At 42.2% G+C, this 23,016-nt stretch overlaps 1 protein-coding gene across 3 annotated transcripts in view; it reads right to left on the bottom strand.

Annotated features, from left to right (window-relative positions):
- LOC144606880 (mannosyl-oligosaccharide 1,2-alpha-mannosidase IA-like) overlaps positions 1-23,016 on the bottom strand; it is a 79,126-nt gene that overhangs the window by 48,289 nt on the left and 7,821 nt on the right. For 2 of the 3 annotated variants that reach the window (XR_013548995.1, XM_078423334.1), the window contains exon 2: positions 12,749-12,845. Coding sequence is in view for 2 of the 3 variants with exons in the window: in XM_078423334.1 (XP_078279460.1) it covers positions 12,749-12,845 (97 nt within the window). In the remaining variant the exon portion in view is untranslated. Of the gene's footprint in view, positions 1-12,748; positions 12,846-12,987; positions 13,093-23,016 lie in introns of those variants that run through there. The other variant, XM_078423335.1, reaches the window with a different exon arrangement.

Raw genomic sequence — 23,016 nt, 5'->3', positions numbered from 1 at the left:
ATAATCAATTATCACAATTAATTGCTATATTCATCAAGACAATATAATTGGTCTACACTTTATGCATCGGCTTTAACTTGGTGTTAGCATATTGAGCCTACAATGATGGCTTTAGGTTCAGCACCAGATATTTGAGCATGAAATGTAAATTGACATTTCAGTGATATATGACTAAAGATCTGTACTGAGGGTGGTTGGCATGATTAGGAATGCCGCCCAAAGATAATAATCTGAAGCCCCTTCTTTCTTCTATACTGGTTGTAAAAGGTCCCTCTGGACGATTTAAAGCTCAAGCTTTCATGGTTTTCAGGATATCAGTTATTCCTCAACCATCATCACATAAACCACATTACTTATTAATTTATCTTCTTATTATCTGCACTCTGACTATGTTTTAAACTGAATGTCATTGCTTCATACATTACGAGAGATCTATATATTTGGCCCTGATGTCCTGAAGATGGAAAAATGGTGAAAAATATGCTTGACTTTTCTTTCATAAAGATTTGGAGCAGGCCAAATTTAATCCTCAACTGTGCGATTTAACTCACTCATTAGAGTTCAAAGGAGAAATGCCACAAAAATTCCACCATGTTGTGGTCTAGACAGCCCTAAAATATTGAATAAGACTGTGTGATAATCCCCACAATATAGTTAGAATAGATATGGATGGAGAGAGTTAACTCCAGCATACACAGAGCAAACAAATAGGACAATCTTCTTCTTCTTGCATTTGAGGCAGCAGAAATTATGTAACGTCCTCCAGGCGCTGTAGCCAGTGCAATGTGCTGTTGTCAAGGGCCATGAGGTCTACCCCTCCACCAGGGGGACGGAGGACAGTGCAGTCGAAAATGACTTGCTGCGTTGTTTGCTGGTCTGCTCCACACACGCAGGCTGCTGATGGATGCAACCCCCAACGATGCATGTTGGCATTGAACCGGCCGACCCCTGTGCGGAGCCGGTTCAGGGCGACCCACTCTTTGCGGGGCATGTCCGAGCCAGGTGGGGCTGTGGTGTTCGGTGCGACAGTGAATTGAAGAGGTCGCGATATCTGTTCCCAGCTGGTTCTCCATGCTCCTAATATGTTGAAACCAGAGCCACAGAGGGTCGCTGCATGACGGGAGAAAGGGTGACGAGATGACATTCGTTGAGGTCCCAGTTGCTGTGAATCCTGGGCGAGGTGGTGCAAAGGATGTTTGGCGTCCGATGGGGCCTTACACACCAGCCTATGAGTGAAGAACCCTCTGCGAAGGTTGGCGGGTGCGATACCTGCGAGCACCGGCAGGAGATCCGTCGGAGTAGGGCGTAGGCAGCCAGTGATGATCCGCATGGTGTCGTTGAGGGTGGCATCTAGTTGCTGGTATGAGCGCTGCGGCACCATGCTGGGGCGGCGTACTCAGCGGCGCTCTACACGAGTGCAAGAGCACTGGTTCGAAGAGTAGATGTCCTAGCGCCCCATGACGATCGTCCCCACAACGATCCGGACAATAGGACAATCAATGTCCCACTGAGTTAATCAATCCTCGTGTCCCTATTGACCAGGATTTTTCTCACACCAGTGAAAGAACAGTGTCCCCATTCACCTCACTGACAGCTGCTCACAGATTTTTTGCTCGCTCGTTAATGGGCATTTCCTCTGATCCAGCGTCTTTTTCAGCCTGGCAGCCTCTACAGAGAATCTGTGGCATGTGTGAGCAGAGAAAGCGACAGCGAGGCTCTTCAACCAATCGAAATGAAAAATCCTCACTGAGACATGTAGATTCCAAACCAGGAAGAAGAAAGAAATATAAATTAGATTTAAATGATGTATATAAAGAAAATATACAGATAGGAAATACAGATGGGATTAAGGTAGAGAGATAAGAAACAGATGGAAAAAATGAAAGAAGTGTCACCTTTTTTCAATGTCATACACTAATTTTCTCCTCGGATTGAGATTCCACATATAAAATTAGTTTTTTTCGAGCCAAAGATTTCTTCAGCAATAATTATCACATATCAAACTGTTAAAATTCCCTTATTCCAAGAAGCACTATAGTACTACTTTTTCAGCAGTTTATAATATGGCACTTATCTGCAAGTAACAAAGTTCATGCCACAGAAAATTTTGCAACACACATTATGGAGGATTCAGGTATTTAGTTAGTTAACTATTCAAGTATATGTTTGCAATTTTTAATTAGTTGCTTCTATATATTTTCATGCTCTAAAAATCTCTTAAATCTAGGTGAACTTAGAAAATAACAATGCCTAGAAATTCTTCTGCACTCAAAACAGAATGCTATGTGGGGATAGCTAAGGTGTAGGAGACGAGAGTGCCTAAACTGAAGGATACAGATTAAGGACCTATCTGTTTATCCCAGGATCACACCGTGCTAGGAAGACTATCTTCCTTTTGAAGTAAGATACCCTACAATACCCCCAAAATAACCCAAAGAGGATTTGATGTTATCCCATTCACCCCAATGCAGACATTGTACTGGGGCATAAGGGTGAGTTATATTTGGGGACTGCTGGATGAATTTCAGGAGTGGCATGAGGCAACCTATAAGTGGTCATTTTTTCAATATAAAAATTAACATTGAGAATTTTTTGGTTTCATTATGCTGAAAAAAAAGTTTTGTAAGTAAATTTCCATGCATTTGTTACTTTGTAATAGTCCTTTTCTCATTTAGATTCATAGAATCCAAGCACAGATGATTATTCAGCCCACAGAATCATGATTACTCTTAGAAAACGCTTCTGCTTCCCAGCTTCATCCACATAGTCCCTTTATTGTCTTACCCCTTGAGGATTCATCCAATTAACTTTTAAAATTAACTTTTGAATCAGCTTCTTCTGCATTCAGTGGTAAATTTTATCTAACTCATCATGTAAATAAAATTCCAAGTTCTATCGCTAATTAAATCCATGTCCTCCAATCCTTCAATTACTGAAAGTAGAATCTCTTTTACCAAGGCCTTTCATGATTCTGAGCTGCTTTAGTAAATCTCCCTAAATCTTCTCTGCGCTTAAAAAGAATACCTTCCACGTCACTGATGCCCTTCATTGCTAATTTTATTAAATCCATCTTTAATACATTTCTTCCTCACTTTCTCTATAACATCTTGCTAAAAAAAATCTCCAATCTTCAGTTTCTCTATTATTAAGATGTATTCAGAAAATTCTTCCCACATTAAAGTGTCATCTAATAAATAAGGAAGAATACAGAGCGCAATAGTACATATCTCAATGCTTTTGACAATTCAATATATTTTCTAAAAAAAAGGCCTGGATAGAGTTGGTGGAGAGAATGTGGGAGAATCTAGGACCAGAGGCCATAGCCTCAAAATAAAAGGATGTGCCACCTTTAGAAAGGAGATGAGGAGAAATCTCTTGTCAGAGGGTGGTGAATCTGTGGAATTCATTGCCACAAAAGGCTGTGGAGGCTGTCAATGGAAATTTCTACGGTGGAGAAAGATAGATCAGCCATGATTGAATGGCGGAGTATACTTGATGAGCCGAATGGCCTAATTCTGCTCCTATAACTTATGAACAATAAAAGAAACTGGAAGCAGTGGTTTCCTTTTGCTTAATCAAAATGAAATCCATTTATCAAAAGTATCAAATATTGCACCATGCAAGCAGTTAATTTAGCCCAGCAGGCTGCAATGCTGTGAACCTACAAAACAGAAATACTCTGATATCTAAATTAAGCCATGGATTGAAGTTTCACTTCAGGTATATAACATAGGCTCACTCTTCACTGCAAACTGAGGGAGTACTGTATTGTCAGAGGTATTACCATTCTAAGAACTTTTACAAGTTCAACATTATATTCTTGTTTATTAACAAAGAAAAAGGTATTCTTAAGTGCATTGAATCTTCCAGAGCAGTTTAATTTAAGAAATTGCATACAATGTAACAATGATTAATGCACGCAGTATATTTAAGTCTGATTCTAAGTACCTGTAATGGGTTGTTTCGGGAGAAGTCAAACAGGAAATAACTAAGTGCAAGAATGTACTTGCTGAAACATAATTTGGGGTATAAATAGGATAGACTGCAGGAATCCTTTTCCATTGTCAGAGGCGAATAAAACTACAAGACATAGATTTAGGGTAAGGAGTCAGAGATTTAAACGGGATCAGAAGGGGACCCTCTTTTACTCAGAGTGGCAAGTACTGGAATGCACTACCAAACTGAGTGGTGGAAACAGAGTTGCTAGTAGCATTTAAGAGGCGTCTAAACAAGTTCTTGAATATTCTATGTAGTGAAAGCCAGGGGCCAAGTATTGAAAGATGAGATGGGTAAACACTGGTGGGTGTGGACAGGCCGAATAGCCTATTCCCATGCTGTAGGACTCTATGAATCATTGTTGTTGCTGTAGGTTAAAAAAAAACAGCTACCTTGTTTTGAACAATAATTTCTAGAATAGGTGTCAAATTGTCCACGAGTATCTGGGCCAGTTTATGTGTTGCTTTTTAAAGAGAAAAGTAGCACTATGCCATTATAGGCCCAGGCTAATCACGGAAGAAATTATGATACCTTTCATGAAATCCACATTGGCACAACACAAACTCCATATAGAAATGAGTTGAATGATGATGAGGGCAGAAAGAACTAAAGCTAAGGAATAAAATTTGATGGAAAGTATGGTAACCAAAGAAGGCCTACACCCTATCTTACCTAGCTTGAAGTGGCAAAAAATGATTCCAGATGACAAAGACTATGAATGCTTTCTCTGAACAAGAAAAGTGAAACACCGACCAAAGATCATGCATTAATCTTTGGAAGAGGACCCGAAAAGGTCAACTTCAGCTCGTGAACCAATGAATGCAGCAGATTACCGACCCCTGGACATGGAAATCGTGAGCCAAGCATACATTGTTTCAATGGTTTCAATCCTTATCACATGTCCTAAGGAAACCTCCAGAATCATAGGAGTACAGACACACACGACACCTTGCTGTCTGCAAACTGGGATGAATCATCTGGCAAACTCGATGTAGTTGGTTGTCACAGATCAATGGATCTGAACTTGAACACTGAAATAGTTAGACAAGACAAGCTGCAGATACTTAGGCTGATGGTCATAGTAGAGCAGCATTTATAACCAAGAAACTAGCTTGCAACATGGGCATTCATTTACTTGAAGAATGAGAGTTCCCATAGACTGATTGGCACCATCAGTTGGAAAAAGACATTGTAACTTTTTAATGAGAAAATTAAGAATGGTAAATCTGTTAAGTTTAGATGCGTTATTTTAATTATAGTACAAAGCCGACACGATATTTTACAACAAACCTCCAAGCAGCATTTTTTTAAATGTATTAATTTATTGGGATGTGGGCAACACGAGCAAGGTCAGTATTTATTGCTGATCACTAATTGCCTTTGGGCAAGTGGGGGTGACCCACCTTTTGGAACCTCTACAGTCCTTCTAGTGAAGCACTTCTACAATGCAAATAAGATGAGAGCTTCGGTGATTGAAAGTTTACCTTGGGGAAGAAGCTGCAGATGGCAGAATAGCATGTACTTGGCTGATCTTGTCGATGGTAGAGGTTTCAGATTGATGAGGTACTTCTGATTGTACAATCTATGTTTTGCTATTACAGAGATAAATTATGAAGAGATGACTGCGCAGACTGATTCCAGAAGTTTGTGTTCTTAATAATTGCCCATTTTCGCCAATCTTCTCGATTACTTTAGGGTCCAAAACAGAACCACAGTGCATATATAAGAATGAGTGCTATTATTCCACAACCATAGTTAATGTATGATGGGAAACGATAGTCTCTGAATTCTCTCAACAAGTGATCTTTGGGAATTAATTGATGGGAAGTTAACTTCAAATGGTCTACTGTTGGCTCTGATATAGTTCAGTAGATTGGCCATATTGAAAAATCCAGCAGTGAGGGATAATGCTTGAGGAACAAGAGAACAGATCCTTATTATTGTAGTTGAAGATCCACCCGAGACCCCATGATCAGAGAATCTGTCCATATCAGGAAGAAGCAAATACAGAGAAATATATAAAATATGAGCAACTGTACCATTCAATCATTTGAAGCTGCTCTGTCATTCAATATGACCGTGGCTGATCATCCTAATGCAGTAGTTTGTCCCAACTTTCTCCCAATATTCTTTGATCCCTTTAACCTAAAAACAAAAGCTAACTACGTTTCAAATATATTTAATAATTTAACTTCCATTACTTTCTGTGGTAGAGAATTCCACAAGTTCACTACTCTCTGGGATAAGAAATTTATCATCTTAGTCTTAATGCCTTATCCTTAAACTGTGATCCCTGATCTTGGACTTTCAATTCATTGGGATCATCCCTCATACATCTAATCTGTCTGTCCTGTTACATTTTTGTGGCCTTTTATGAAATTCCCTGACATTTTTCCAAACTCGAGACAATATTAGCCTAATTGACAATTTCTTTTCATATGACAGTCCTGCCATCATACAAATCAATGTGGCGATCCTTTATTGAACACCCTCCATAGAAAAAACATCCTTCCCTAGATGTGGCAAGCAAACATGTGTACCAAACTCAAAGTGCAGTTGCACCGATTAGCCAAGTATGTTTTGCAACATACGAGGAATTTCATTTGCCATAGTCATCCTAATAAACAGCAACAGAACCCACAAAATACATTTTAACATGAACATCCACCACAGTGACTCCTCCGCATTCCTCACTGTGATGGAAGGCAAAAAAAAAGTTCAATCTCTTCCCTCCTTTGTTCTCCCGCAGTCGGAGGCCTCGAGCCTTCCGTTGACGGGATGATCTTACTCCCGTAGCCGGCGGTCAAGCCCTCCGCATCGGGGCGATCAAACTCCTGCATCGGGGGGGGGGGGGGGAGAAATCGCAACTGCCCCACGCCGGACGATCTGACCCAGGTCGGGTCTAGTCGAAACCTTCTGCGTCATTGGGAGCTCCCGACATCGGTCTCTACCCAAGACTGTGAACTCCTCGATATTGAAGTTCGCAGGCCGCGGTTGGAGCGTCAATCCCAGGCAAGGGATCGCACGCTCTGATGGCAAGTCCACGTCCCCGCAGTGGGGCTCAAAGTCAGTCCCGAGCAAGGCCTCCAGCTCCATGATGTTAGGCCGCAGAGCGATCAGAGATATGATCCAGAAAACAATCGCATCTCCGGCAAGGTAAAAGATTGAAGAAAAGTTTCCCCCGACCCACACCCCCTCCCCTCCCCCACATAAAACAAACCAGAGAACATTAACACGTACTCTTAAAACACACTAAAAATAACAAAAAAATACGAAAAAGACAGACTGACTGTAGGCAAGGCTGCCATCGCGGCACCACCCGGTGGAATTGACAGTTGACTGTTAACTCTCTAGGTCAGGGGTGTCAAACTCATTTTAGGTCACGGGCCGGAATGGGCAAAATGCGACTTCATGTGGGCTAGATCAGTTGTGCACGCACGCCTGCTCCCACAGCTTTCATTGCCTTTGTTTTTTCAACCTGCTCTCATGTGTCTCAGTCTCTGCTATAACTACAAAGTGTTTCACTTTACGAATTTTGTTTCTTATGAAGAAGAATGTCTAGCAAGCATTACTTTTATGATTGGTACCTAGGCCCTAGATAGAGTGGATGTGGTAATAATGTTTCCAGTAATAGGAGACTCTAGGACCAGAGGTCACAGCATCAGAATAAAAAGTCATACATTCAAAATGGAGATGAGGAGGAATGGGTGGCGAATCTGTGGAATTCATTGCCCCAGACAGCGGTGGAGGCCAAAACATTGGGTATTTTTGAGGCAGAGATTGATAGGTCTTGATTAGGTTGCAGGGAGAAAGAAGACAATAGAATGTGGTTGAGAGAGAAAATAGATCAGCCATGGTTGAATGGCAAAATAGAGTTGATGAGCTAAATGGCCTAATTCTGTTCCCCTGTCTTGTAATCTTCCTACAGTGTTTATGTTTTGCCCACAATGGGCTGGCTGGGAGGTGAACAGCCAAACAGCAGCTATCTGGCATGGTAAAAGATGGTCTGTCCATCATCTCACCTGAAGGCCTCGCTACCCATCCTTCTCAGGTCTTTCTTCCTTTCCCTCACATCCTCTCCCATCACATCTTATGCCCTTTTCTACCCGCACCTTCTCCCTCACCTGCCCTCTCCCTTTCCTCAGCCTATCCCTTCTCTCATCCCCACTTCCTTCCTTCCAACTACTCCCCCACTCCTCTCCCTTACTTCATCCTCTCTCTTTCTTGGTTCTTGGTCCTCCAAAATATTCCAAATGGAATTTAGACAATAGACAATAGGTGCAGGAGTAGGCCATTCAGCCCATCGAGCCAGCACTGCCATTCAATGCGATCATGGCTGATCACTCTCAATCAGAACCCCGTTCCTGCCTTCTCCCCATACCCCCTCACTCCGCTATCCTTAAGAGCTCTATCCAGCTCTCTCTTGAAAGCATCCAACGAACTGGCCTCCACTGCCTTCTGAGGCAGAGAATTCCACACCTTCACCACTCTCTGACTGAAAAAGTTCTTCCTCATCTCCGAATTTAAACTGGAGGTGGCGGAGTATGGACTTAAGCAAGAAGGGCTTCTTGGAGAAGAGCTACCTTAAATTTAGTTGCGTCTGGTTGAGTAACTATAGTAGGTTGAAGACTATTCCATGCTTTAATTGTGCAAGGGGAGAATGAATTGCTACACACATCTGTCTTGGCAGCTGGTATCTCGAATTGAATCGAATGCCCTCATCTGCTCCTGATGGTTTGGGTTTGGTGTAGATTTGGTAATCTATGTCGAGCTGACCATTTAACATTTTGCAAAAACAGGTCAAACGGTGGGCTTTACATCTGTCTTGGAGCGAGTTCCACCCCAATGAATTTAGAAGTTTGGTAACACTCGCTTCTCTCTCATAGGTATTTGTAACAAATCGAGCTGCCTGTCTTTGGACACGTTCGATGGAAGAAATGTTTCTATTTGTGTACGGATCCCATGCTGCAACTGCGTAGTCCAAATGAGGTCGAACAAGGGTGAAGAATAACTTCTTGATAGAAGTTGAACAATGATAAAAGTTGCCTCTCAGAAAATTTAGGACACCTGAATCTTTCCTTACCTCGTCCCTAAATCCCCAACACCATTCCATCTCTCATCTGCACCCTTCCTCACCCCCTCCCTCCCTACTTCCTTTCTTTACCACCTACTCCCCCATTTCCCCTCCCTCGAGACCCTCTCTTCCCTTCCTCATACCTAAAAACCCTCTCTTCCCGCATCTGCTCCCCCTCCCCTTCATTTACCACCAACTTCTCCCATCTCTTCCCTATTCCTGCATAACTACCAGCACATCTTCACATCCCACCTAACCTTAACCCAAACCCAGAGCCCCCACCCTGGAGAGCAGCTCAGATTTTGGATCGCTGGCTGCGGCCCCATTCACAGTGCGGTGACTTCCCACTAGCCTCTATCCATGCACTCACCTGGTGAGTACATAGTGGCGGACTCTGTGGCGGCAGCCCAGGCATTTCCCGATGTCCACAGCAACGCTGAGACTCCCCACCTTCCCCAGCGCCGGCCCCTTCCCACCGCATCGCCGGATGTGAGCGTAGCTTCCACTCACTCCCGGGAGCTGGGGAGTGGAGAGGTGGAAAACGCAGTTCGGACTTGCATTTTCCTTCTGTGCAAAATTCATATTTCCTGCGAGTTTAAGCGGTCATGTAGCTCACTTTCTGTGTATAATCTAACAGCGCTGGCTTTACCCCAAATCATCCCGCGTGCCAGATTGGACGCCTTCGCGGGCCGCATCCGCCCCGTGGGCTGGTAGTTTGACACCCCTGCTCTAGGTAATGTTCATCAATCTTTCATAGCCAACTTGCTCCTCCTACCTTCATGGCTTTCTTTATTTAGATTTAGATCAGGAGTCTCAGAATCAACTCACTCGTTCACCACCTTAGTGAAGAATTATATCATAACGAAGGCAATCTTCCGCAAGGAACCCCAAAAGTAAGATTTATCATTTATTAATTAGTTTAGGCACACCAGGGCAAACTGTTCAGTAAGGGCAACCAAATTTTGCTTCTAGCAATCCCCACTGACTGCAAAAGACTGTGGGGAAAAAATAAGGCCCGTAAACTACAAAGATAATCAGTCTTCTAGAAAAAAGAAATGTATATTAATTTGCTAAAAGCATGGAGATAACAGAAATCCCTTGTGTCTAAGCAGAGATTGCCTTTGAGAAACTAAAAAAAATAGGGAAATTCATCTGGACAAATAATTAATGGTACAGCATCAAATAATTTCACTCAAACAGGCCTGTGTGAAGTGACAGACAGCTGAAGCAATGAATATTTAGATGTGTCAAAAAGGTTTAGAACGGAGATGAGGAAGAACTTTTTCAGTCAGAGAGTGGTGAAGGTGTGGAATTCTCTGCCTCAGAAGGCAGTGGAGGCCAGTTCGTTGGATGCTTTCAAGAGAGAGCTGGATAGAGCTCTTAAGGATAGCGGAGTGAGGGGGTATGGGGAGAAGGCAGGAACGGGGTACTGATTGAGTGATCAGCCATGATCGCAATGAATGGCGGTGCTGGCTCGAAGGGCTGAATGGCCTACTCCTGCACCTATTGTCCATTGTCTAAGTCTCTTTAAAAATTAAGGAGTTGGCTGTCGGAATTGGAAGTCACCCTTTCCACTTGCGTTAAATCAATGTTGCACATATCAGTTGTGTACAAGTGGGCGACACAAAAGATAGGTGAAAAATCTACTTAATAAAATCATTAAAGGGGCTTTCATGCAGAATCATTTGCAAAAATGGTATCTATAAGCTTTCCATTGGCAGTTGCTGCATTACTATCATACTGGCTGTTGGGAAGTAGGTCATCTCTTTATGAAGACCATTCATGTTAGTTACAGTACAGCTGTCATGGAGGCAAGGAAAAAATAGTTGGGATGAGGGGGACATGACACTCTGCTGTGTTGGGCTGCCATGTTTCTCTGTAAACCTTGAAATGGCAGCTCGGTATTAAATAATATTACTTGATATATGATACACATCTGGGCAGTTCTCTGGCATACAATGTGAATTATGCTTGAAAGTGCCCAGGGCTATTTCTCTGTGGACATTACTTGACTTGGAAATTATTGCGGATGTAATTTACCATGCACAAATTTTTTTAATGCGTAAATTACACGTAAATATTTCCACAAATGGGTTCAATTTGTCGGAATGTATTTTTAGTACGTGTAGAAAGATGTCTGAAATATATCTCCAATAAAACACCAGATTTACAGATGTTAGATATTTTTGTTATGTCAGCCGGATAGTTTCCTTGTGATATGGGGAAATGTAATTTTATGCCACTTATTTCAGCTACAACTACTTGAATGTAAGATAAATTTACAAAGAGAATATTGGAGGAACTAAAACAGCCCTATTTACAGTAGAGGGATTCATCTCTCTGAAATCAATGAAAGGGTAACATTGTCCACCCAATCAGCACCAAGGCAAAAAAAAAATCGCTAATTCTGAAATATTGCTTGCATCGTCTAGCTAACCAATGCTTCAGTTGGTATAGGAACAATGTCGCGGCCTTGAAAAGGGCACATATTCTTCATTTCATTTCCCTTCAATGTCTCCCCACCCATGAATATCTTTATCTTACTCCCAAAGCCCTTTACCTACTGGGTCCATGACCTATCTTGCCAACTTCTCATCAATCCCCTCCCCCAATCCCCTCAGTAGATATATTATCCCATTACTGTTTACAGTATTCCTCTCCAAATGTTCCATCAACCTTCATAACATTGGATCACTAACTGCTCTTCTAATTAATCTGAGAAATCCAGAGACTAATATGGTCAATTGTGAACATTATTTGACCCATAATTAGTTACATAGTTCGACTTTTCCTGACTGACTGTAATATTTTCTCGCTAGCAAAGACATGCTTAAAGACATGAGTCACCGGGTGGAGCCAGCAATGGCTGCCTCGCCAACAGTCTGTCTGTCCTTTCCTTTTTTGTGTCTGTTTTGTGTGTGTTAAATATTTGCTTTTTAGTTCTTTAGCTTGTTTTATGTGAGGGGGGGGAGTTGGGGGGAAACTTTTTCTTATCTCTTACTTCGACGGAGATGCAATTTTTTTTCCACATCGTATCTCCGTCCGCACTACCGTCTAACATCAAGGAGTTGGCGGCCGTTGCTGGAGATCGACCGGGAGCTCCATTGCGGGAGTCTGCAGGACTTTAACATCACGGAGTCGTGATCCCTGTTGGGGATCGTCTTTGGGGCTCCAACCGTGGGTGCCGACGGACTTTAACATCGCGGAGTCCACAGCCTCTGGTTAGAGACCAACATCGGGGACTCCAAGCTGCAGGAGTTTCGAACTCCTCGACGCGGGTTTCAATCGTCCCGACGCGGGAGTTTCGATCGCCCCGACGCGGGGGGCTTCGACCACCGGCTGCAGGTGTTTCGATCCCCCCCCCCCCCCCCCCGACTGCGGATAGTTCGACTGCCCCGACCGCGGGAGAATAAAGAGGAAGGAGATTGGACATTATTGCTTTCCATCACAGTGAGGAACATGGGGAATCCAGTGTGGTGGATGTTTATGTTAACTTTTATGTAATTGTGTGTCTTGTTGCTTCTTTTAGTATGGCTGTATGGTAATTCGATTTTCACTGTACCTTAATTGGTACATGTGAGAATAAACTGACCTTGAAACCTACCAAATGGCTTATAAAATACCTCTATCCTAAATAAATGATTTTATAAGGAATAATTGTTTCATGTAGTTACTCACCAAACAAGCCACTTGCATGTCCATTCTTTGACAATGGTTTGAGTTCATTGGTTCCCCACGCATATCGTCTATAGTTATCCCAGGCAAATTTCATCATCTAAGATGGAAGAAGCAAACAAAATATTACTGTGTATAAACTTACATGTGGCAACTGGATACTGGGACATTAATTGTAATCCAATTTTGCCATGTTTCCTATTATGTAATGTTCTAATGATGTTCTTTGGAAGATAATTTACCTGTCTTGCAATATATCGCAGAGGGCTGTGGAAGCTAGATCATCAGGGTGTTTAAAAAGTTGATTAGTTTTTTGAAAAGTCAAGGAATTGAGGACTATGTTGAACTTGCAGAGAAGAGACGAGCCCATGGGTCCCAATTTTCCTATGTTCCCATGTTCTCATAAAGGTGCTGGAAGACTAACCTGCAAATTTCACAATTCATATACTTAGTCCTTAGGATTACACATTAACTGTCTATCAGTAAGACCTGTAGAAAGACTTCACAGCTTTATAACAGAAAGGTAATTGATCCCTGAATAGTTAATTTCCTTCTTCATGTGGTCCACATGCTCATGACATGAAAAGGAAACATTTTTTCAGGTCCTCTTTGATTATCTTCATTCCTTGTTAGAATGGCTATATTCGACCACCTACAGTTTGTGCTGAATGCCAGACACTATCCAGAATTTTTGGCTGGGACTTTGGAACAGAGAATGGAGTGACATTCCACAGTTTCCATTTGCACAAAAGGCCCCACTGACGCTGGACCTTGTGCACTATACATGTTCCATTTCTACACGTTATGTATAAGTTGATTTAAGGAACTTTATTCATCCAGTGAAGGGAGTCAACAGTGTCCTTCCAAAAAGGAAATTTGCCATCCTTATCTGATTGCTATATGCGACTCCACACCCACCCGTGTAGATGACACTTAACTACATCATCAGTTCAAGGGTAGCACTGTCATCAATGTCCACATCCCATAAATAAATACATGTTTTAAAAATTAGTTTCAGGTCAACCATAACACTCTAAGATGTCGATGTCCACAATATGATCATGCTATCATTCAAGTTCAACCAAGGTGAGAGGGATTTTTATTTTTATATATGGTTATTAATGATTATTTGCCTTACTTGTTTGCTAAATATCATGTAGATGCTGCCCTTGGTTAACAATTATTACGATGAAGATTTTTGGATGAAAGACACTTCCCAGAGCAACTCCTGCAGTGATATCCTGGGTTTGTGTAATCTCTGACTGTCCTCCAACAACTACAATCATTTTAGTTTGTAGTTTAGCTTGGAAGGATTGACAAGCTATATTGTTGTCAGGATCAATAACTTGTTTATTCTAACTTGGTGAGAAATGAATTGGCTAACTATTGTTGCCTATGATGGTGGGAAGTGAATAAGAGATTTAATCAGATTATCTTCGTAATTATTTTGGAAAATTTACAGACATTTGCACCTGAGGGGTACGACTGACCAAAAGTAAGAGGAGTTAAGAGAAGAAATTACCAAAAATGTCAATGTAATCTGGTACACAATCATACAGAATTCCACTGTGGTTGTGGGTGTTCATGGAACATTCTTCTCCTGTTCAGACACTACCATCATTATCGAATGAATGTATTAATATTGCAGAGATTCAGAATCTTTTGATCCTTTAATTCAGGAACCTTTGAACTCTGTTAATACTGGCATTTTAAGCATATATCCTTGTTTACAATCTTCACTCATCCCTCACTTCATTTAAACTACACCTGCTTTTAAAGCCAGCAAGCTTCTCTACACTTTATACAATCAAGCTTGTGACCTGACTTGATGATCAAGGTGAGGAATGAGTGATGAAATAACAGATAGCATTTATATTTGTGCTGCTACTGTTCACTCGCATTTAAACATGGTGCCCATTTTTAGCATGCTCGTGGATCTGTGTCAACGTGACAAAACAGCAATGCCATATTACACAATAGAGGAAGCTTTCTCATTAAAATACACTTTCTTTATCTGTGCACTGTGCAATGACCAGTTATCAGAATTATTGTAAATATGTATACTTAAAAGAACAAATGATCACGTAGATTACTTTATAGTGTTTGCAACCACTGTCCTCCAATAACTGTTCCAGACTGTCAGATGGGTCATTCAGGACATGGCCAGTTATGGTACAACCAAGAGAATCTTGACAAGACTCTCATTCAGAATTTATTTTCTCTCCCACTCAAAGTTTCATGTCCATGATGTTTAGTCACCAGCGTTATGAACTGAACAGTGCTAGTTGAGCAGAAAGTTTGTTTGGCTGTAGTTTGTTGCCTGCAGAATATCACTTCCATAATATAATATCCTATGCTATAATATTCTGTCAATTTGGGTGATGGATTTAGCTCCGTATACAATATCAGGATGTTGTTTGATTAATTTGCGGGACAGCTATTCCAATTAGTCTTAACAATTGATGAAATAAGAATCTGCAGGATTATAAAAATTAAGACTGCAATCCTCTTGAAACCAGTGTCCAATACAATACAATACAATACAATATATCTTTATTGTCATTGTACCCAGGGGTACAACGAGATTGGGAATGCGCCTCCCATACGATGCAATAATTTAGGTAATTTAGACAGCAGCAACCCAACGAAACGAAACAGTTGTAACAGTTTTGGACAGGGTAAAGTGCAAGTTGATCTATGTGTTGTGGCCATCCGGCTCAGCAGCTGAGGTACCACACAGGGATGCCATGCGTTAGGATGCTCTCTATGGTGCAGCGGTAGAAGGTCGTCAGCAGCTGTTGGGGTAGACCAGACATGCAACCATTCTATTTTTTCTAATATTATTCATTCACAAAATATGAACATCATTGGAAGGGCTAGCATTTATTGCCAATTTATATCTGCCTTTTGGTTTAGTGAGCTGCTTGTTTGAACATGACTGTCTGTGTAAAGTCAGAAATCCCAAGATTTTGACTCAATAACCATGATCAAACAATAGTGCTTTGAAAGAGAATTTGTAATATTATTTGGCCTTGATTACTGGTTTTGTTGTCCTTCTAGGTATTAAAACATTGCAGATTTGATGGACCATTGAAACAATCTTGACAATCTGGTGCTCGCCTTCCGCAGATTGTACGCACAATACCAATGTTGTACCAGAGAAATAATATTTACAACAGTAATTTTATGGATAACATTTTATAGTATGAAACATGTGGGAACCAAACATGTTAATGCACTCACCAAGTCATATGGAAGGTATTCATGACTAATGCCTTGTGATGGTAGAAAGGCTATGGGAAGTCAGGAATTAATCCTTGAACTGCACTTGTATTTATCTGTAATTGTGCCACTGGCTCAGTTAAATTTCTGATCAATGGTGTATGCATCAGAATATTGATGGTAGGAATTCTTCAATGGCAATGTCACTGAATGTTATACTAAATGGTTAGTTTCCATCAAATTAAAAATGGTGCTTGTGTGACGCAAATATTGTTTGTCATTTGTTAGCCGAAACATAGGTGGGGTACAGGCATTGCCGCAAATGTAAAGACCGATTTATTTTCTGATTAATGGATAATAAAACTGAGTATTGCAGTCATCAGCAATCTACTATTTTGCTTTTAATATTTAGGCATGTTCCTACAGGAGAAAAAAAAGCTAATGCATTACCTTATATGTTAATTGAGTCATGAGTCGTATCGTTGTGATATTCTTTGTACCTATAACAATGTTAATTCCTAACAATCCTCACATTTTAATCAAGAGGACTGAAACTATTTAACTGTAAGAGAGGGTGACCAATGGTCACCACACACAAAACTTTGCAAATAAAATATGCTTTCAATTTGCTTATGAGGTAGCTGCTGGTAATACCAAAGCATCTGTCCTAAACTCTGCAAACTCTGGCCAAAGCAGCCTTGAATGAATCTGCAATTAACTTTGAATAAAACTGACATATACTCACATCGAGAAAGCACTGTCAAAAAACGAAAGAAAGTTTCATACAAACCAAGGAACAGAAAAAGAAACCACATCTTACAGAATGTAAATTCAAGGATACTTCTTTCCTTAATTACTGCTTCAGGTACTACCAAGCAGATTTAGGTAACTGTTCTCTTCATTAAATCTTTTGCTATAATCTCTAAATGTACCATCGGCAAGTCAAGACAGGTGATGGTTCAAACTGTGCCTCAATTTGCGTTAAGTCTTTAAAAGATAATAATTGACAAAAACTGCCTTTGCAGTAACTGGAAAAAACAAAAAACAAGGAAAAAAGAAGATAGCTCAGTTTTTTCAACTTTTCACAAAGGAGCAGAACCAATGGAAATGGAAGAGCTTGGAAATGGAATGGAATCCTCACTGTAGGCAAAATGTGAGGAGACAGCTGAAATAGCTGTGGGATGTTTGAACTTGTAATGGCTGTTTATTCACAATCTGTACAACAAGATAGATACAGAGATCCACAAAGGCAAGAGAGCAGGTTGGAACTTGGCAGAAAAAGCAATAAAGTATTCTAGTTCCATATAAATGCAGGAAGCAGAACAAATGCAGTCATCAACACACTAGAAAAAAAGAATTGAAGGAAACCTGAGTAGGATTAAAACAAGGACTGTACCGTGTATCTCATTATTCCTCATATGTTGCCATAGCTACACCTTTTTCAGAGAAAGTAAATGGAGCTAAAAGAGAAGTTGTGCAATGTGAAATTGAGTTTAGCCAGACAAATGATATGTTGGTGGAGGGCAAATTGTCAGATATCTGCTCAAGAAAGCAGCAGAGGATTCTCAGTGCTATAGGATGTGCGTGTATCCGTGGACTATAAATCCATGGTAAAGATAAGTTGGTTAGTTCTAGGAAAATGAAAACTATCAAAGTGGCTGAAGCTATTAGTAGTGTAAATGGGATGGGACCGGAGGTTGGGAGAAAGGATGGACTTAAGGGAGAAGGAAATAAGTTCTGTGGGATATAAGCAAGCTAAACAATGGGTCTACCTGGACAAGCTTGCTTGTGGTTCTTAGGGAAGAAGTTAAAGTAGACTGTGTGTGGTTAAGAGACCATAAGGATTGAGGCTTTAGTGGGAAGAACCCTCGAGAGAATAAGGTTTGTGACTGTCTGGGAGATGTGGATGTAGCCCAGACCTTCACGCAAACCAATCTCCCTTCAATGGACTCCATCTATGCTTCACACTACCTCATCAAGACCTCCAGCATTAACAAGGACCAGTCTCACCCCGGTCACTCCCCCTACTTCTCACTGGAATCAGGCAAGCGAGGTATATTTGAAAACACATACCTTCATATTCAGGGACAGTTTCTTCCCAGCTGTTATCAGTCAACTGAACCGTCCTCTCACCAGTAGAGTGTGGTCCTGACCACCTCACTGGAGGTATTTGAACCTAAATTATCATGTTCTGTATACTGTGGACAGCTTGATTGTAATCATGTATAGTCTTTTCGTTAACTGGATAACATGCAACAAAAAAGCTTTTCACTGTACCCAGGTACATGTGACAATGATAAACTAGACTAAACTAAACCATGGCTTGATCTCCATCTGAGGCATCCTGGTCCATACGGTGGTGTCAGGAGGCATTTGAAAGATGACACTTTGTCACTGTAAGATGGAAGCAGAGGAAGAATAATTCTGCATTTTATTGGGTTCTGAATTTATTAAGGTGCGTATACAAATAGTTGAGGATTCTGCCATGGATTGATCACATAGGATCAAGAGGAGACCATCAGAGAGCATAATGAAAACAAGGCAGAGTTGAACTGGGGGGAAATGCGAGTTGGGGGGGTCAAAGGAACTTAAAGGGAGAGAAAGATCAGAACAAACACTGAAATTAGAGAGAAGTTAAAATTTGCGATCTTTCATGAAAGGAACAAATCTTCTACTGCAGCACCATATGCAAAAGATAAAGTGGAACTGCAGACCAAGAGAGCTTCAGGAACGAGTGGGTCAGTGATGATGGTCAGAAGTATGTATGTGGTAATGTATGACATTAAGTGTGGACCTTAGGATGTAATGTGAAAAATACCTCGAGAAACAGTAGATACAGTGTATATTAATGATTTGGACGAGGGAATTGAATGCAACATCTCTAAGTTTGCGGATGACACGAAGTTGGGTGGCAGTGTTAGCTGCGAGGAGGATGCTAGGAGGCTGCAGAGTGACTTGGATAGATTAGGCGAGTGGGCAAATATAATGTGGATAAATGTGAGGTTATCCACTTTGGCAGCAAGAACAGGAAAGCAGCGTATTACCTGAATGGTGACCGATTGGGAGAAGGGGAGATGCAACGAGACCTGGGTGTCATGGTGCACCAGTCATTGAAAGCAAGCATGCAGGTGCAGCAGGCAGTGAAGAAAGCGAATGGTATGTTGGCATTCATAGCAAGAGGATTTGAGTTTAGGAGCAGGGAGGTTCTGCTGCAGTTGTACAGGGCCTTGGTGAGACCGCACCTGGAGTATTGTGTGCAGTTTTGGTCTCCTAACCTGAGGAAAGACGTTCTTGCCTTAGAGGGAGTATAGAGAAGGTTCACCAGATTAATCCCTGGGATGGCGGGACTTGCATATGAGGAAAGACTGGATAGACTGGGCTTGTACTCGCTGGAATTTAGAAGACTGAGGGGGGATCTTATAGAAACATATAAAATTCTTAAGGGGTTGGAGAGGCTAGATGCGGGAAGATTGTTCCCGATGTTGGGGGAGTCCAGAACCAGGGGTCACAGCTTAAGGATAAGGGGGAAGTCTTTTAGGACCGAGATGAGAAAACATTTCTTCACACAGAGAGTGGTGAGTCTGTGGAATTCTCTGCCACAGAAGGTAATTGAGGCCAGTTCATTGGCTATATTTAAGAGGGAGTTAGATGTGGCCCTTTTTGCTAAAGGGATCAGGGGGTATGGAGAGAAGGCAGGTACAGGCTACTGAGCTGGATGATCAGCCATGATCATATTGAATGGCGGTGCAGGCTCAAAGGGCCGAATGGCCTACTCCTGCACCTATTTTCTATGTTTCTATGTTTCTATGATAGTTTGAACATAGCTGTGATCAGGATTGTGAAGAATAAAATTTCAGTTGGAATTCAAGTGGTGAGAGTATGAGCTGGAGACATTTTCTATGGGAAAAAAATTGTGGCTCTGGTTTTGATCAATGCCTGACAACATAAATGTATTCTATATTCACAATATGGTCTCAGTACATTGGAGAAACTAAACATAGATTGGATGTCCATTTTATGGGGTACCTTTGTTCAATCTTCTGTGGCAATCCTGTGATTCCAGCTGCCTGTCAGTTTAAATTTCCTCAAGGCTTCCTAGAGGAACAACACAAGCTTGAGGAACGGCAACATATATACGTAGGAAGGAACTGCAGATGCTGGTTTACACCATAGATACAAAATGCTGGAGTAACTCAGTGGGACAGGCAGCGTCTCTGGAGAGAAGGAATAGATGACCTTTTGGGTCAAGATCCTTCTTCAGACTGAGAGTCAGGGGAGATGGAGACCAGAGATATGGAAGGGTAAGATGTGAAAACAACAGATCAAAGCAGACGCTGATCAAGGAAATGTAGAATCGTCATTGTATGCTATGGGGGAGATGGGGAAGGAGGTGATAACGAGGCATACGATCAGAAAAATTAATCAGGACAGTGAAACTAGGAGAACTAGGGGAGAGACGGAGAGAGGGGGAAAGCAAGGATTACTTGATCTTAGAGAAATCCATAGTCATACCGCTGGGTTGTAAGCTGCCCAAGCAAAATATGAGGTGCAGTTCCTCCAATTTGCGATGGGCCTCATTCTGACAATTTATATTCTGTCTGTGCCTTGGCGACTCAATATAGAACTCAACGATTTCAGGTAATCTGTTATTTCTGTTCGTATCACCATTGACCAGTTCTGTTGCATGGGTATCCATCCATTGGTTACATTAGCAGTTATTTTCTCCACCAACATTGCCCTTTTGCTTTCACTGCAACAGCTCTGACCTGCATTTCACAAATGTTTACATATCCCTTTGTTTATTTTCTCCCCCTCCAACAGCCCTCATTAACTTATCAATCATTGACTTTGTAAATAATGTATTACAATGAAAACCTTGGCCTTATCCAATCAGAAATATTTTCCTATTCCTTCTTCCACTTTTTTAAAAACTTGCAACTAGCATGTTTTCTCACTTTTTCAGTTCTGATGAAGAGTCTTCAAGCTGAAATATTAACTCTGTTTCTCTTTTTGTAGATTCTCTCAACCCTGCTGAGCGTTTTCAGCATTTTTTATTTTATAAGTGCAGTGTTCTACTAGATGATTGGTTCTGATATTCAGGTAGTGTAGGAAAATAACTGCAGATGCTGGTACAAATCGAAGGTAATTTATTCATAAAATGCTGGAGTAACTCAGCAGGTCAGGCAGCATCTCAGAAGAGAAGGAATGGGTGACGTTTCAGATCGAGACCCTTCCTCACACTGATATCAGGGGGTGGGACAAAGGAAGGATATAGGTGGAGACAGGAAGATAGAGGGAGAACTGGGAAGGGGAGGGGAAGAGAGGGACAGAGGTACTATCTAAAGTTGGAGAAGTCAATGTTCATACTGCTGGGCTGCAAGCTGCCCAAGCGAAATATGAGGTGATGTTCCTCCAATTTCCGGTGGGCCTCACTATGGCACTGGAGGAGGCCCATGACAAAAAGGTCAGACTGGGAGTGGGAGGGGGAGTTGAAGTGCTCAGCCACCGGGAGATCAGGTTGGTTAAGGCAGACTGAGCGAAGGTGTTGAGCGAAACGATCGCCGAGTCTGCGTTTGGTTTCGCCGATGTAAAGAAGTTGATATCTAGAGCAGCGAATACAATATATGAGGTTGGAGGGGGTGCAGGTGAACCTCTGTCTCACCTGGAAAGACTGTTTGGGTCCTTGGATGGAGTTGAGGGGGGAGGTAAAGGGACAGGTGTTGCATCTCCTGCGGTTGCAGGGGAACGTGCCCGAGGATGGGGTGGTTTGGGTAGGAAGGGCCGAGTGGACCAGGGAGTTACGAAGGGAACAGTCTCTGCGGAACGCAGAAAGGGGAGGGGATGGGAAGATGTGGCCAGTAGTGGGGTCCCGTTGGAGGTGACGGAAATGTTGGAGGATGATTTGTTGGTGAGAACGAGGGGGATTCTGTCCTTGTTACGAATGGGGGAGGGGGAGCAAGAGCGGAGCTGCGGGATATGGAAGAGGTCCGAGTGAGAGCCTCATCTATATTGGAAGAGGGGAAGCCCCGTTTCCTGAAGAATGAGGACATCTCTGATGCCCTAATGTGAAACACCTCATCCCAGGCGCAGATGCGGCGTAGACGGAGAAATTGGGAGTAGGGGATAGACTTTTTGCAGGAGACAGGGTGGGAAGAAGTCCAAATAGCTATGCAGGTCAGTGGGTTTATAGTGGATGTCAGTCACTAGTCTGTCTCCTGTGATGGAGATGGTGAAGTCCAGAAACGGTAGGGAGATGTCGGAGATAGTCCAAGTATATTTAAGAGCAGGATGGAAATTGGTAGTGAAGTGTATGAAGTCAGTGAGTTCAGCATGGGTACAAGCGGTAGCACCAATGCAGACGTCGATGTATCGGAGGTAGAGTTCAGGGATGGGGCCAGTGTACGTCCGGAACAGGGATTGTTCGACGTACCCGACAACGAGGCAGGCATAGCCGATGCAAGTGTCCATAGCTACGCCTCTGGTTTGGAGGAAGTGGGAGGAGTCAAAGGAGAAGTAGTTACGGGTAAGAACAAGCTCTGCTAGGCGGAGGAGTGTTAGTAGATGGAGATTGGCTGATTCTACGGTCGAGGAAGAAACAGAGGGCTTCAAGACCATCCTTGTGGGGGATGAAGGTGTAGAGTGACTGAACATCCATGGTAAAGATGAGGTAGTGGGGGCCTGGAAACCGGATGTTATCGAGGAGATGGACAGCATGTGAGGTGTCTTGGATGTAGGTGGGGAGGGATTTGACTAGGGGGGATAGGATGGAGTCGAGGTAGGTGGAAATAAGTTCGGTGGGACATGAACAGGCAGAAACAATGGGTCTGCTGGGACAGTTCTGTTTATGGATTTTAGGTAGAAGGTAAAATCGGGCTGGGGAACGATAAGTTTGGACGCATTAGAGGGTAGAGTGCCGGAATTGGTGAGGGAAGTGATGGTGTTGATGATTAAGGTCTGGTGCTCGTCGGTGGGGTCATGGTCCAAGGATAAGTAGGAGGTGTCTGAGAGTTGTCATCTGGCCTCGGTCCGGTAGAGGTCAGCACGCCAGA

The sequence above is a fragment of the Rhinoraja longicauda genome, chromosome 27, assembly GCF_053455715.1.
Source record: "Rhinoraja longicauda isolate Sanriku21f chromosome 27, sRhiLon1.1, whole genome shotgun sequence".
NCBI lineage: Eukaryota > Metazoa > Chordata > Chondrichthyes > Rajiformes > Arhynchobatidae > Rhinoraja > Rhinoraja longicauda.
Note: the sequence above shows the minus strand (reverse complement) of the source record. Positions and strands in the feature narration are given on the sequence as shown.